At 40.0% G+C, this 15,915-nt stretch overlaps 1 protein-coding gene across 7 annotated transcripts in view; it reads left to right on the plus strand.

Moving 5' to 3' along the window:
• Positions 1-15,915, plus strand: part of LOC133983036 (plectin-like) — a 148,355-nt gene that overhangs the window by 107,319 nt on the left and 25,121 nt on the right. For 4 of the 7 annotated variants that reach the window (XM_062421960.1, XM_062421961.1, XM_062421963.1 and 1 more), the window contains 8 exons: positions 3,271-3,332; positions 7,267-7,356; positions 9,172-9,249; positions 9,379-9,483; positions 10,855-11,021; positions 13,893-14,008; positions 14,336-14,439; positions 15,234-15,353. In XM_062421960.1, the coding sequence (XP_062277944.1) occupies positions 3,271-3,332; positions 7,267-7,356; positions 9,172-9,249; positions 9,379-9,483; positions 10,855-11,021; positions 13,893-14,008; positions 14,336-14,439; positions 15,234-15,353 (842 nt within the window). The remainder of the gene's footprint in view (positions 1-3,270; positions 3,333-7,266; positions 7,357-9,171; positions 9,250-9,378; positions 9,484-10,854; positions 11,022-13,892; positions 14,009-14,335; positions 14,440-15,233; positions 15,354-15,915) is intronic. The other 3 variants (XM_062421964.1, XM_062421962.1, XM_062421957.1) reach the window with 1 other exon arrangement.

A 15,915-nucleotide genomic window follows, 5' to 3' on the forward strand; every position in this document is an offset into this window, starting at 1 on the left:
GCTGCTATATAACTGAGTGAATCAGTGATGTAGAGGGTGTGGTCATGTATCTCTGGAATCCACAGCAACCCTTCCCAAAACCATTGCCTCCCTCATCGCTTCTCTTTTTTTTCTTCGTCATTTCCTAATATGAAATGTTTGAGGAATGCTGTGAATAAGTAATGATTAACCATTAGATATGAGTTTGTGACTGAGCAGACTAGTATTATCCAGTGCAATATAAATCATAAAAAAATATCAGCACAGAATTTTATGATTTACAATCCCTTCTGACTCAGCTTGTGTGTGTGCTATCTTGCGCAAAAAGAGGCGATTAAGTGATAGGACATGCAGGTTGCCACACCTCATCCTCGCCCGCCTCTACTACTTCTTCTTTGCTTGAGTGAAAGGAAGGGGTGTGTCCACAGCCCTACCCACCATGTCCTCCACATAGAGCGCCACTAAGTACACACTCGCACATCACACAGGAGGACAGGTCCAGACTTTATAGCCCACAGGCAACATTTAATATGAAAGGGATAGAGTGAGTGAGAGAAAAGGGGAAGGGAGAAAAAAAAAAGCATAAGGAGGAAAAAGAAGGGCAGAGCCTAAACCAGCAAGGGAGTAAGGAGGTTGAGAGGCAAGAGAGGAGAGAAATCATAGGTTTGTGTAGTGCTGAGTGGATTGTGGCTACAAGACTGCATACTTTAAGAAGAACCGAAGGCCAGAAGGACAGTTAGACTCAAGAAAAGCAGAAGTTCCTACCAAGGAGGAAAACCGGCAAGGATATTTTGTCATTAGGATTATTATTCTGCGTGAGAAGCAGAACTGACAGACAGTGACAATGACCTCTCCGCAACAGAAATACAGGAATTTCTCCACTGACAGCTTGGGCAGAGAGAGGGTGCCCTCAGATGAAGGCTATTACCAGGGGATGCTGAAGGCTACGGACGGCAGGAAAGGTACCAGTATGGAGGCATTTAATGGGAACAAAAGTATTCGCAAGCCTTAATCAGGAGATATTTGTTCCCATATGTGTGAGACGCCACAGGGCAAGAATTAAGTGTTTTTCGTAGAAGAGGTGAGAGGAGCTTTTTCTTTGAATGCAGTGGTGGATGATGTTCAGACTGTAGGCAGTTCTGTCTACAAGAGAGTTTTTGTTGAATCTTGATTGGCGACACGTTGTATAAATGTTTTATGTTGTACATTAGTAAACTCATCTGTCAAGAAGGGAAGATGGAGGCTCTTAAGCTGACTAATGTCTTTATTGTTGTTACAGGCAAGTTTGCTTTTAAAAACATCATACGCAGCAATATTTCATTTCATTACACACATGGCAGGCACAGTTTTTTTCTTTTGGACTGTACTGTCCAGTGTTTCTCCACACAGTGGTGGATACTCCCCTTTTCTAATGCATCAGCAGCTTCCTCACGTCGTATTGGTCAGCAAAGCCCATTCACAGTTTTTTTGTGTTTGTGTGGCATGCATGTGTTATAGGGTGAATGAGTTACTGTAGCTACAGTCCATTTGTCTTCAACAGTAGCTTGAATGAATGATGTGCTCCATTTACTTTTTTTTTTTTACCAAATCCCCCCCCCCCGAAACTCTTCAATCAAATTCATGCCAGTTTGACTGATCTCTTACTAAAATATTTCTACAGTTAGACACAGACGAGTAGAATTCAATACACTTTGATTCAGCCATTGTGATCTTTTGTCACACACAACAGTGTTACTAGCCTGAAGAACTATTGATGTTTTGTACTGTTTTGGACCATAAACTCCACACCTCCCTGAAACCTGTTTGTGTCTAGTGACATCTGATACTTGGAAGCTCACTCAGCCCCTATCCTATTAGTGCACCCATCATTTATAAAGAGGAATGAGTTCATAGAGTTGTCATTTGCAGCAGTTGAAACAGGATTAGGTGACATGGTATGAGCAGAATGACAAGACCCACAGGTCAAAGTGTAACTTCTATGGGAAACTACTTTTAGTCCACAGCCTTTTGGGAAACATCCCATTGTCGTTCTGTGTGTGTGTGTGTGTGTGTGTGTGTGTGTGTGTGTGTGTGTGTGTGTGTGTGTGTGTGTGTGTGTGTGTGTGTGTGTGTGTGTGTGTGTGTGTGTGTGTGTGTGTGTGTGTGTGTGTGTGTGTACACGTTCCCCCTCCAGGTGACATTTTGCCCTCTTGACTGGACGTTGAACCAGAGAGGTCACATTGTAAAACTCAGTCCCTGTTGGATTAAATGAAAAACAAGGAGGTCAAAGGTCTGTGGAGGTTTCCATGGAAACACAGTCCCGTAACACATTTGCAGAAGTTGTTGTTGCCGCCCTCCTTGAAAAAAAAATTTCGCCTCTGGATGCCTATTTTTTGCTAGCACTGAATCACTGCCCTTCGCTTTCCATTGCTGTCACTCCCTCTGAACTGATAAGGACTGACCCAGGACTGTTGCTATGTTGGTGTCCATAGTTCACTATGGCATAATGTGAATGGAAATAATTGTTGTGTGACTCAGCGAAGGTGTGTCTCTCAGTAGAGGAGCATGAAGTGGCATGGTGTGAAAGAACTCCTAAATTGGTATGTTTAATTATCAAAGCATCACTTGTCATCAGGTGACATTTACGTCACCACAACCTTTGGATTACACAGATTAACAGAAAACACTCAGATCCAACTAGAGCCTCAAACCATGTGTTGTTGTTTTTTCAAGTTTTACTTGAGCTTTAGTAGAAACAATACAGGTGGTGGGTGGATGTAGGTTTGTTGTCTTAGTGGGTGTGTTGCTTGCCAAGATCAAGCTGTTTCTTGTTGGAAAATTGTTCTCCTTAATAGCTCCGCCATGTCTTGTGGTCTTCACACAACACACAGAGCGTCTCTACAACACAACATTTTGGCCTTGACGATTGACTCCTATTCTGAATGACTGTCTAAAAGCACAGCTGCCAGCAGCGTCATAGTCATAGAGTGAGACATGACCTTGCAGACATGTTTCCTAGACGATAGGGGCGCATCTGCCGACAATGAATGTGCTCTGATGTGGTCTGACTCAGGTGCAGGCGTGCACAGTCAAGTGGAGTTTTTCCACCCAGTGATACATTTTTTGTCTGCTTCAATATAAAACGAATCATCTCTTCATCACTTACGCAACTGTCTGCATTGCAATAAATCAATCATAAGCCAGTTTTCTTTGGCTTGCAGCAAGTTTGTAAATGTTTGATTTTAAAAATGCTTTCCGACTTTTCCTTTTCATAACTGTCGGATGTTTGACCGTGGTTTCTCTGTTTTGCAGATGAACGAGATCGAGTACAGAAAAAGACCTTCACAAAATGGGTGAACAAGCACTTGATAAAGGTAAGTGTCGGTTCGTGACTTGAACTCTGTCTCACCATTATGCTTTACATGAATTTACATACAAAAATTACAAAGGTACAAAGGTACACTTGCACATAAAAAATGAAACTTCACCAAATAAGTGGCCCCACATTTCACTTTCAAACTCATGAACACATGGTTGACTGCAGTGGATATCAAAGGGTAAACTTCCCTGTTTGTGGTCCAGGCTTAAATAATCTTCCAGATGTTTGCTCGTTTAATCATCGTCCTGATTTGCCTTCAACCACAGGATGTCATCTTGAGTGTTTAATAAATGCTGAAATTTAGATGTGGAGAGTAGAATTCAATGCATCTCCTCTAATTACAGATTTAAAATAGCTGAGCTTGATTTACATTTATGTTGGAAAGAATTGCAATGTACTGATGAAGTTTTACACCATGAACGGTGATCAAAACAATAATAAGAAAGGTAGGTCATACGGAAGGAAGTTTTCTATATAAGGAAGATAATTTTTATGAGATCATAACAGTTTAACCATTAGTAGGCCAGAGTCAACACACAGAATGACACTGATTTTATGCTGGCAAGCTGCTGCAACACATTTTTATGACAGCAGAGTGATAGCTGTCATCAGATTCCTTGAATATAATGTTACATTATGGATTGTTTTGAGTGACAGGCCATTATTACACAGAACAAACGTAATCCATCCCTCACCTGTGCTTTTTAATGTAAGTTTCTCAAAATTAACACGCATACCTTTGTAACCTCACATTAGCTGGTTAGTCATTGTTTCACACTTGGTCACTGACACTGTGCTATGATGGGGAGGCTTACCAGAAGTCCAGTCTGTCATCAGCTGAGAGACTGTGTAAACCATCCATCAGCACTCATCCGCTCACACCTACCTCACTCTATTCTCAAACTGAGGCCTGAAAGCCGTCTAATGCATCACACGTTCAGGGAAGTAAACAGGTCAGGAAGGGTCCATACATCTCACTCTGGAGTTTCTCATTAGGAGTAAAAAATTAGCCTCTGTAACATAATACCCCCTCCCCCAGAGCAGCACAAATATCCCTGCTTGTGCCACTTTTCTTTCAGGAAACTCCCTTTGGCAACAATGCATTTACAGCCTCATGACATTAAGTGCTTCCACATTCATTTGTATATTCACTCCACAGACGTACTATAGGACCATTCATTTTTTATTTTTCATTTTTTTTAGAAATAGAACAAGAGGGGAAAAATAAGCACAAAGAGTATTTTCCTTTCCATGAATGTGCAGCGCTAACGTATTCTGCTACCACCGTATGAGAACATAGTAACTCCCTCTTGTTTCTCTTAAGTGTTCACTGCGAATTTTGGAGGGTGAGTCATAGACATCTGGACTCACTTAGTTTCCTCTGAAAAGGCAAATTCTGGTCTGGGCCCAAAGCCCATGGTGGTTAAGGCCAACAGTAGCACATGTGCTGCACAGACTCCTGGGTCTGGGCGGCTACCTGCCTTCATGCCCAGCCTAAATTGAAAGGCGTGCATTGATGCATGAGGATCTGCATAAGTATTCACATCAATATTGCGATCATTGTACCTTGTGTAAAAAGTTATATAAGCCCAACAGAGTTGTGTAATAAAAAGTTTAAAGGCATACAAAGTTAAAACAGTTTGAAAATTCTAAAGGTTTGAAAGATGTCCCTCACTTATTTTAAATCTTAACTTTTCATCTCAATTAGGCATAAGAGGACAACCCTATTGGATACCATGTATTTTGTAAATGTTTGTTGTTGCAGCATCAAATGACTATATGAGTATATTAGCTTTATTAAATGCATGTGACTGATGTTTTCATAGTTCACGAGGCCATGTAAAATTTGGCATGATAACAATATTCTTATCAGAGTTTGACATAATCAGTTTAGCAGTGAATAGCAATAAAGGGTAGCAATGTCTCCACCTATAGTCTGAAAGTAGCATTGAAGAAAAGGGCACATATTTGGGATGGAAAGTGTTAACTGTGCAACTGTATGTGTCAGGTTAAACTTATGTAATGGATTAATGGTTGGCTTGACAGGGGCATACTATAGGCTGAGTTCAGCCATAAAAAGCTGTAAAGGGCCACCGAGTGGTTTCCCCTGTTCAGTAAATCATTTTATATTGCCCAAGACGGGATGGAACACCACACCAGCTGCAGAATTACAAGCTGCTTTCTAACAGATTCATGCAGACTACAGTTGATTCAATTAAAAACTACAATTGCTGCAAATAGATCTGAGAGTTTTATCTGGCTGGCAATGAAAGAATCAGATTCAGAGTTTAGAGGAATTGCACAAAAGGACCCACACATTACATAGAACCTCAAGCATGTTAATAGTTTTTCTTCTTAGACAGCAGATCATTGACAAGTGGAGGGACCAAGATGAGGGTCTGTCAGCGATGTGTACTTGTGATTTTTCACCTTGAAAACTTGACAAAGCCGTTCTTTTCAAGTCTGAGAGAGCAATCTGTTGCCTAACACTACTATTCAACAGCACAGCCAGTCAAATGGAGCATAACTGTAGCCTCTTCAGTACACACTAAGTGAAGGGTAAGGCAATAAACTGTTGAGAATTCACAAACTGAACAAAGGAAATGAACAGTCAAATGTCATGCCATTTGTAAGTGATACTTTAACTGTGTTTAAGCTGAAGGATTTTCAGTGTGTAGAGAGTGAACCCTAGTGGCCACTTTGTTGGTTACTTTCAACACACTTGGCCCTATACTGAATGTTCATCTACGTTCAGGTTGAATAACTGTGTTGCAACTCCTTCCAACATTAATCAGCCACTGTTGTAACTTGCAAGGGAAATTTATTTTCATTCCACTTTAGGGCCAAGCTGTCCTTTCCCTACATGACCAAACACACCCAAATGAGAGATGCATTTACTGAATGACTAGTTGAATTCAAATGTTTCTTCTTTTTTGTCTCATCCTCCAACATGTTTATCGTCAAATCTTTTCAGTTAACATTATAAATTTCATCCTAGTTATCGGTCTTCATTTCATGGTCATTCAGTTTTGGTATTTCATCGTCTCCTTTCATTGTTTCCATTCTCTTTTTTTCTGCATTACTTATCTGTTTTCATTCTCAATCTTTATCAGGATTGGAGATTAGAGGTAGGTACAGTGCTAGCACAATCTGACAGGACTGTACTATATATGTTTGTAAGCATATCGGATGTGCATGGAGAACTGCCCCCTCCTTCACAGTTTTTCCCCCACTTTCTCTTCACATCAAGTCTTGTGTTTTCTGGCATCGTCACACCACAGCCCTGCTATATAAACAATTAAGCAGTTTCAACTGTTGATTAACTGTGAGTGCAACCACAAGAATCAAGGACCTTTTTAAAATTGTATTCATTAATTTTTCTTAAAAATGTTCACCCGAGCACCTTCTTTTTTTTTTTTTTTAACTTCACAATCCCATTTATCACCTGTCAGGAATGACAGCTGCCATTTGACATTTAGAGTAGGCTGAGGCTTATCTGCTTACAGCTATGCATTCCTGACCTGTGTAGAATTGTACTCGTTGAAAGATCAGTCTGAGCTCTGTAAGAAACTTATATAACCTCTCTTCCATCTCAAAGCTGATTTAAAATTACAATTTTTTAACATAATTTTGGCACTTCATTGGGTTTAAAGTGTCACCAGGGTTTAGAGATACCACATATCACCATGTGGCGACATCAGCCACTTTTGCAAAAGTACCAGTATAGTTGTTGGATAGAAGACTATCCAAAATTAACCATTACAATACTCCACTTGGTCCATTCCAAGAGATGTACCGGTTGTCTCAAGAGAGATGGGTTTTATAGTTTACTTCATGATGCTTGTGTTTGGATTGCTCACCAAAATAATCTCATTTTAACTCTATCTGACATATCTCCTCTTTTCTTTGTCTTTTTTTTCTCCTGACAGTCACAGCGTCATGTAACAGACCTGTATGAAGACCTTAGAGATGGACATAACCTGATCTCTCTGTTGGAGGTCCTCTCTGGGGAAACACTGGTGAGTAGCCCTAATGTTTGATCTTTGGAATGGCAAACAGTGCCCAATCCCTACTTCTGTCATACCTGAACCATACTCCATCTAAACCCAAAGCTATTCCTGATTTATAACATAAGCCTATCATAAGTCAACCTGGATTATCATGCCTGTGGCTACAAATTGTTACCCGTCACAGCCATGTTGTCAGTCAGAGGCTAAACCTGAGCTGATCTTTGCTAAACAAAGACTTATTGTCTGACTCTGCTGACTCTTGAGATTTCTGTCTATCTCAAGAGAAATCTTCTAAACAGCCATCTTTTTTTCTTCTTTTGCCTTGTTCAGACATGACTTCTTATAAACATTCAGACTCTTAATTTCTCTCTACATTTAAATCTTAAGCCCTACACATCATTTTGAAGCCAGCGGCAGGGTGTTTATCCAAATCTGTACTGAAGCTTCTCTGCTGCAGTAGTTCATTGCTCTTTCCACCAGCTCCTGCTCTGCTCAGCTTCTGAACGCCTCTATAGCCATAACACATTAACTCCACTTTGGCCTGTTTGTGATTCTGATCCATGGTTCTCTTTCTCTACTCCTCTTCCTCCTACTTCTCCTCCTTTCCCTCGCTTCCTATTTGCTTTCCTTTAACTTTCCTCTGTGCATCCGATCTGGCCGTCGCCTCCTCTCTTTGCACTGCTCCTGCTGGGGCTAGCCGAGGGAGAGAGACATGGTCAGGAGTGTTCGGTTGGTGAGTGGGTTTGTAATTTAAAGTCGCGGAAAATGACATAAGTATATCTTTTTAATCATTCACCCTCGCTTTCCTATTGATTTGGCTGTGCATGGTTACCAGACCTCCATAGCGAGTCAAGTTCCATTGTGTTGGCCTTTTATGTTTCTTGTTTGTTTCATCAACAGGCTTGCTTTAACCATTTAGCTGCTGGATATAACTACAAATATTCAGTTATCAAAAGGTGCTGCTGACACTTGCAGGACCAATTGATTAACTTGGCAGTGTTTGGCAAGCAATACTTTGTTTTGCGTATTACTATTACTAATAGATTTACTGTACTCTGAATTTGTTCAAGAATGAGCTGAGTTCTGTCTTTCAGTTGATGTTTTGTTGTGTCTTGTTTTGATTTACATTTGACAAACTAAGCATTATGCAACATGAGCTAATCTTAGTTTGCTGTCAGATTACTTACATAATATTTAATTTGTATCTATAATATGGCCAGCTGCCATTTCAAATAGCAGGAGGTGAAAATCAATAACCATTTTAACACCTTTTTCAGTGAAAATGACAATAATGATGTAAAAATGATCATTCCATGTAATATCTCAAAAAATTCACAATTAGATAATTTTTGTCAAAATTGGTTAACCCTATACAACTTCATGTTACTGGATGAGCCAATTCAAATTTCCTGCTGTAATTAGTTTTCCAAAGGGTTTATTATTTCCGTCAGATTCACTTTTTCCCTCTCTGTGGGATGGTGGTGAATAACAGGACTAAGCCAAAGAAAACAACATTTTAGGAACAGGAATTCAACACAATACATACACACATGCTGTAACTCAAAATATTTACCCGCCTGACTGAATTCCTAGTTGATGAATTAGGGATTCACCAGTCATTCCCATTTTTCTTTCCAGTAAATGTCTTCCAATGCAATGTTCTGTTCTCCTTCTCATTCAGTTCTCCATTTTGATGATTTTGATGCTTCCCAGCCTCCACTACCACGAGTACTCTCAAAGGATTGTCTCTGAAAGTGGTTGAATTTTCACCTGCCTACAGCGTTATTAAATCTTTTATCTGTATTTTGTCTCTGTCCTCTTCAGCCCAGAGAGAAAGGCCGCATGAGATTCCACAAGCTGCAGAATGTACAGATAGCACTGAACTTCCTCAAACACCGGCAGGTACGGCACATCAAAGGATACCTACCTTAAAAACCTAAAAACAAATATACAGTTGCAATCACTTGTCATCAGATACCTCATTGTTTAACCATTAAAATAATCTACTTTTACTCTGGTTTGTTTTCTCAGGTCAAGCTGGTGAACATCAGAAATGATGACATAGCAGACGGGAACCCCAAGCTGACCCTGGGGTTAATATGGACCATCATCCTCCACTTCCAGGTCTCCTCGTCTGTCAGTGTTGTGTTTAGTTGTATTAATGCTCTATATCATGGTGTCTGGGATCTACACCTATCAGCTGCAATTTCCCTACTCCTTGGAGCCAATCAGAATGGATTCTGCTCTTCAAAATTCAATTTTCTATGAGAATCATTCAAATCAACTCGTATTTTTAAATTTACCATAACATACTAACACTGCTGTCAAGTGTTGTTGTGTGTTGCAGTTAATTTATGAGCAGTATAAAGAAATAAAACTGGCATGGGTGTGTAAGTATGAGTCACTCTCTGACTCCCAAAGGAGAGGGTGTGTCAGGCCGACTGCACAACTTGTTGACATGCTACACTCCCAGCCACATCCCATATACCCAGGCCTTTTCCTGCTGTTCCTCTGTTTGCCAAGAGCTGCCAGGCAGAAATCCCTTATATCAGAATAATAGGCAAGGCCACACCCTCTTATATAAAATGGTATAAAAAGATGAAGCCTAACACGAGACACAAAGGAGGGAGCGGTGTGTTTTAGTGAGGTGATCTAGTGAAAGTGTGATTGCCCTCTAGATACAGTCTTTATAGTCTGCTGGATTGTGGTTGCTGGTGAGTCACATAGGATCATTTTCAAAGGGGAAGATAGAATTTCCCTTTTACCATTCAATCTAGTGTTAAGTCCTACAATCTGACAACCCTAAATTAATTAGATTTAAAGGGGAAAACTATTTTATACTCTCTGAAGTTTAAAGAAAAGTACATGGAAGATGTTTGTCATTGCTGATTTAAATGAAAGTGGCACAAGGAGCTAATCCAATGAATATAGATGCCTTTTTATAAAAGCAGCCAGTTATATTACCGCATTGGTCTCTACAGACACATTCTTCAATTATTCCTCGTTTCAGGTTTGCAAATTTGAGAGTTAGAACTATGAAAAGTGGAGAATTTGAGTGGCACACACCCCACATTCATACACACGCACACACAACACACACACAAAATGAAAACCCGGTGCCTATGACTCATCGTTCCCACCCCCTGATTCCACAAATGAAAATGTATCTGGATGCCACAGCCACAGCAGCATTTTCCCAGACTAGACCAGACCAGACAGAAATCCTGCTGCGTCCTGTCAGCCAAGTCAGAAGCAACATCACTTAAATCCACTAATCTCCAAATGAATCTAAAAATTACTAAAAGACTATTCAACCAGGAATGATATAGATATTTCCTTCAACAATGCCATCAAATATTAACAATGGTTGTCCTGTGATTCTGTTAAAATTTCATCTTTTGGTTTCCACTAATGATTAATTATTTCCACATTTCTTCAGTGTGTATCAACATACACCATGTATACACAATTTATCTGTTAACATACAATATATGTATGCCATCTCAGATCTCAGATATTCAGATCAATGGCCAATCAGAAGACATGACAGCCAAGGAGAAGCTGCTGCTCTGGTCCCAGAGGATGACTGACGGCTACCCAGGCATCCGCTGTGACAACTTCACCACCAGCTGGAGGGATGGCAGACTCTTCAACGCCGTCATACACAGACACCAGTGAGTGTGGGCAATTTAATACGGAACAAAAAGACATGCTGCAAAAATCATTCCACAGTGAATAACAACAAAATGAAATGTGACAACAGCCCAGACAGAAAGGTCTTCCACGGGTCCTGCATAAGCATTTACCCACCGTGTTTGGTTAAAAGATATTATACAGCAGAGTGCATAAAGAAGACATATTCCATTCATTCATTTCATATAAAATAAAGTAGTTCGTTCAGTATTGTCCATCCAGTGTAAGTTATAGTTTTGAAAGTTGCAGAGCTCTTGTCATCACTTTTTTGATACCACCAGTAGTGTTGGGGCTTGTCATGACACATCGCCATCCATGAATTTTATTGAATATAGTAAGTGCACACGGCACACTTTCAAATATCAAATTACATAACGCCAGTTTCAACCTGCTCCGAAATGAAGTTCTGTCCTCAGTATTGACAGGATGTGCATATTTCTGAACAGATTTTAGACACTATAACCCTAATTGGGTATTTCTGAACAGATTTTAGACACGATAACCCTAAAGTGTTTTTTAAGTTGTATGTTATCTGGTTTATTTGAATAGGGAGCCAGTTTGCAACATGATACAAATTTAATAGTGTAGAGTCTCCATAAAGTTGCAGTAGCATTGCTAACAAAAAACTGTATGCACTTTTGTCTGATAATCCATTGTCTACCCTTAAAAAGCATTCTTTTGACCCATTTTCTACTTACTGCACCACTCTTGACAGTACTGGCTCATGCTGCTGTAATAGAATCTGTATTAATGTCTCTCAGTGAACATTTCAGGCCTGTAGGTTAGGAATACCACAGACAGGCGTTGGCCATGACTAATACATTATCACCTTTGGGGGCGTGTTAAGATAATAATTGCTTTATTAAATATAATTAGCTTAATAAATAGTTGTAAATCTAAAATGTACAAGGTAAGATCTGATATCCTTGCTGTTGAACACTAAATATGTTAATTCCCCATGAGCTGTTGTGTGTCTTTATAGTAGAATTAGTGGTTAAAGATTGCTTTGTGTGTGAGCATCCTGGGAAATGAATGTATATTTTTTTCTCAGGAAGATTTGTCAATACAGTTTCCCATTGGTTGGTTTTCTTTTCAGAGTCCAGAGGGCAAACAATAAGACAAGCTGTATAAAATGAGAGAAAGTTAAATGCTCAGCGAGATGCATTCTTTGAAATTATGGATTGAACGAAAGAACTGCCTGCAGGGGCAGGTTTTCTTAACTGGAGTGACAAGGCACATAAGGCTGGATTTGTATCTGCCTTTTATGAAGGTGAAGGGGTGTGGTGTGTGGGCGTTACTGGTCCACTATGTGACTACTATATGAAAACTGTGGTGTTACTTCATGCGTCGGCATAATTCATTGCATCCTTGTGCAGAGTGTGTATTGGTTTTGCTGCAGTCATCCAGGGAATTCAAGATTCTCCAGGCGTTATGTTGATGTTGGTGTGAAAGTTTCTCATTTGGATTTACAGCTACTGCTGAATTTAGCTGTCATGCAGAGAACCTTGATGAGAGAAGAGTAGTGATTTTTTACCACTCTGAGGCTTTTTCATCTGAACAACCCTGCATGAGGATTAAGAGGATACTTCACATGATGATGGAGGCTTGACAAGATGCATAGGATGGATTTACATACAAACATCAATTCATCAAAAGATTTGCTAGCATAAATGAATGCACCTGTAATTCCAGCCACTAAAGCATAACTTCTTTTACTTGCCACTGGATAAGGACTTTCTAGAAGATAGTAAGATGCTCAGTTTCAGGAAGAAGTCAAAGCTGAAGAAGAAGAACAGCCTGAGCTTGGCTGGCAGTGTGTCAGGATCTGTCAATGTGGACAACCGGGTTGTCATGATGTGTGAGGACATCCCATCAGAAGAAACCTCTTGGGACTCAGGACAGGGTTCGCACAGCTCAGGGGCCCGCTGCAGCAGTGATGAACCGGGTCGTGAATGGAGGTCCAGGAGAGGGGAGGGCCAGAGCATGAGGAGCACCCCTAGGCCAGCAAACCAGTGCTCCTTTCGTGACATTCGCCACGTGGAGTCTTCTCCTCTTCATCGACAAAATTCAGGCCATTCCTCTATAAGCATCAGGGATCTGTATGAATTTTCACCTACTGTTGCTTTTTCTGCACATATTGCGTTTATTCTCTATCATATCTGGTGCTGTAGGGATATGCAATGCACATTTGTATTTGTGCATTTGGTGATCCGTCCAAAATAACTTCAGTTTACTGTTATAAAGATCTTAAGTTTTGTAATAAATTTTGTATGCATGATGGATGAGGTTCTGTTACGTGTTCAGTTATCTAGTTCTGCATTCTGGGGATGTGACCTTTTGTCTGTTCTGGGAATCAAGTTGTAGCGTGCAAGTGACGTGAAATATGGCAGACTAAAATATGTTAGTTGCGCATTAAATTACCTTCCTCGTATAGATACTCTTGACATCTGCCAGAGTTAAGTGCCTAGAGGGTCAAAAAGGCAGGTGCTTGTACGGTTTTATCAGGTGGGCTTTTTAAGAATATTTCGCCGTGGGCTAAAGGTCTTTAAAGGTGCAGCTACCTGCACTGACTGGGTTGATGGTGATGACATTTAACCTTCCAATTCCCAATTTATATTTTTGAGATTGATGGTGTTAATTTGATGTTTGGGCAGATGGAAATACATGGAATACAACTCCCCATGCAGAGAGTAGCAATCCTTATATTTTTTATCATAGCCAGTTATACTTTTAAAGTCTCACAAGATGTGTCACTAAAGCATTGTATGGCATTTGTGAATATTTTTTACCCCTAAAAGTTTTAGAATGAAAAAACTGCCGGTGATTAATTGCCCATACTTGTGTTCCCTCAGTCCCAGACTCATTGACATGGGCAAAGTGCACCATCAGACCAACCTGCAGAACCTGGAACAGGCCTTCGTTGTAGCTGAGAGAGACCTGGGAGTGACACGCCTACTGGACCCTGAGGGTAAGACTGACGTAAAGACACTTTGAATTGACCCACAAAGTGTTTTTTTTTTTTAACACTGATATTTTTAGGCAAAATCATGTGTATTATGCTACAATAGTAGTTATCAAAGCAAATGTGGGCAACAGTGCTCAACTCAGTCACTGTATGTGTAGCACTCAGTGACTATGTAGAGGAGCTGTATTTGGATCAATGTCCAAAGACAGTTAGGATTTGGTTTTAATCTGATTAGTGCTACTTTTGTAGTTTTCTCCTGACTAATGTTATTATTATACAACGTCAAATAATCTACAGTCATATGATAAAAATTTGACATTATCCTTCCAGATGTTGATGTTCCACACCCTGATGAGAAATCCATCATCACTTACGTGTCATCCTTGTATGATGTCATGCCTCGGATTGATGTACATGACGGCGCCAGAGGCAATGTGAGTAAAACATATTTATCGCATGAATCCAGATTGATTCAAAACTCCAAAATATATTTTTAGAATGCTATAAATAAATGAGACTCAGGGTAACATACGCTAATGTTTGCTCTAATTTGATCAGATTGAGTGCTTGATCCCATTTAATCCAAACTGAAGAGGCTTGTGACTCTGCTTATAAAAAAAGCTTTTGTCTGCAGTGTTTTCCACTGTGACCAATGTGAGGTTTAAAGAGCAGTGGAGGTCTTGTGAAACCAAGTAATGCATGAAATTAGCAACTTGTGGTGTTTACACTGCTTAAGCCAAAGGGATAGGCTCAAATGTGTGTTGTGTGTATATTGTCACACATCATCTGTTCACATAAAACATGTAGGTAACAAACTAAGTTCCTAGAAAAATGTAATGATTGGGTATTTAATGTTAATGTATCAAGTCTCAATCTTACACATATACAGAAGGGAATACTGATCTCACTATTAATAGTTTCCTTTTAGTAACAAAGAAAATACATTTTCCTTTTAAAAGAATGGGTACAACAGCACACACCTAATCAGAAAAAGCTCAGGAAATAAGCTACTATCTTTCTCCCACAATTGTCTTGCTCTCCCTGTCTCCCACTTTCTCCTCCACCAATCTCTGCCTCCTTGTCCACTCACACAAGACCTGGATTGTTGATACCTAATTGAGTTTAGTGTGGTGTGTGAGCGGTCCAACATGGAGACGCAGGAGAAGAAGAGCTCTCCTGTCTGTTGTTGTTAAACGCGTTGTTATCTTTTCTGCTGTGTCGGCTGCAGGAGCTCGAGCTGCGCTGGCAGGAGTACTACGAGCTGGTGACTATTATTGTCCAGTGGATCCGCCACCATATCGTGATCTTCGAGGAGAGGAAGTTCCCCGCCAGCTATGAGGAGATAGAGGTGAGATGTTTTGCTGATCATACGCTGATATCATGTCTCCAGGTCCAGGGTTGTCTTTATTTTGGGTGTGCTTGCAGTCCAGCAGCACAGAAGAGCACAGAGATTTCAAAATAAATAAAATAGAAAGTTATTTTTATGTTCTGTTGTTAAAAGAAGACAGATTGCAACATTTTGCACTTCTTATAATATACACATTGTTCAAAAGTAGTTTTGGCGGCTATTCATTGATGGATTAAACACAACGCAGTTACATCATGTCTGGTTGCAGGCTGATAGAATAAACTGTATTCATAGACATTGTTTCACTGTATGTGGGGAAGTGCTGATGCTGGGAAAATGCAGCCAAAAGGCAAATATTATTAAATCTAATCCTCAGGAGAACCACCATTGTGCCACTCCCAGTGCTAAAGAACAAAAGCGTAGCGTGACTTTGGTAGTTTTCTTAATTCTGTTTGAAGTCAAATTATAAGCAGCAGAGTATAATCTAGAGAGGCAGTTTTAGGTGTGCTTTGTAAAAGCCCTCAACAAAGTTAAGATGGTTGATTAGGTAAAGTGGAGATTG

The sequence above is a fragment of the Scomber scombrus genome, chromosome 7 (genome assembly GCF_963691925.1).
Source record: "Scomber scombrus chromosome 7, fScoSco1.1, whole genome shotgun sequence".
NCBI classification, from domain to species: domain Eukaryota; kingdom Metazoa; phylum Chordata; class Actinopteri; order Scombriformes; family Scombridae; genus Scomber; species Scomber scombrus.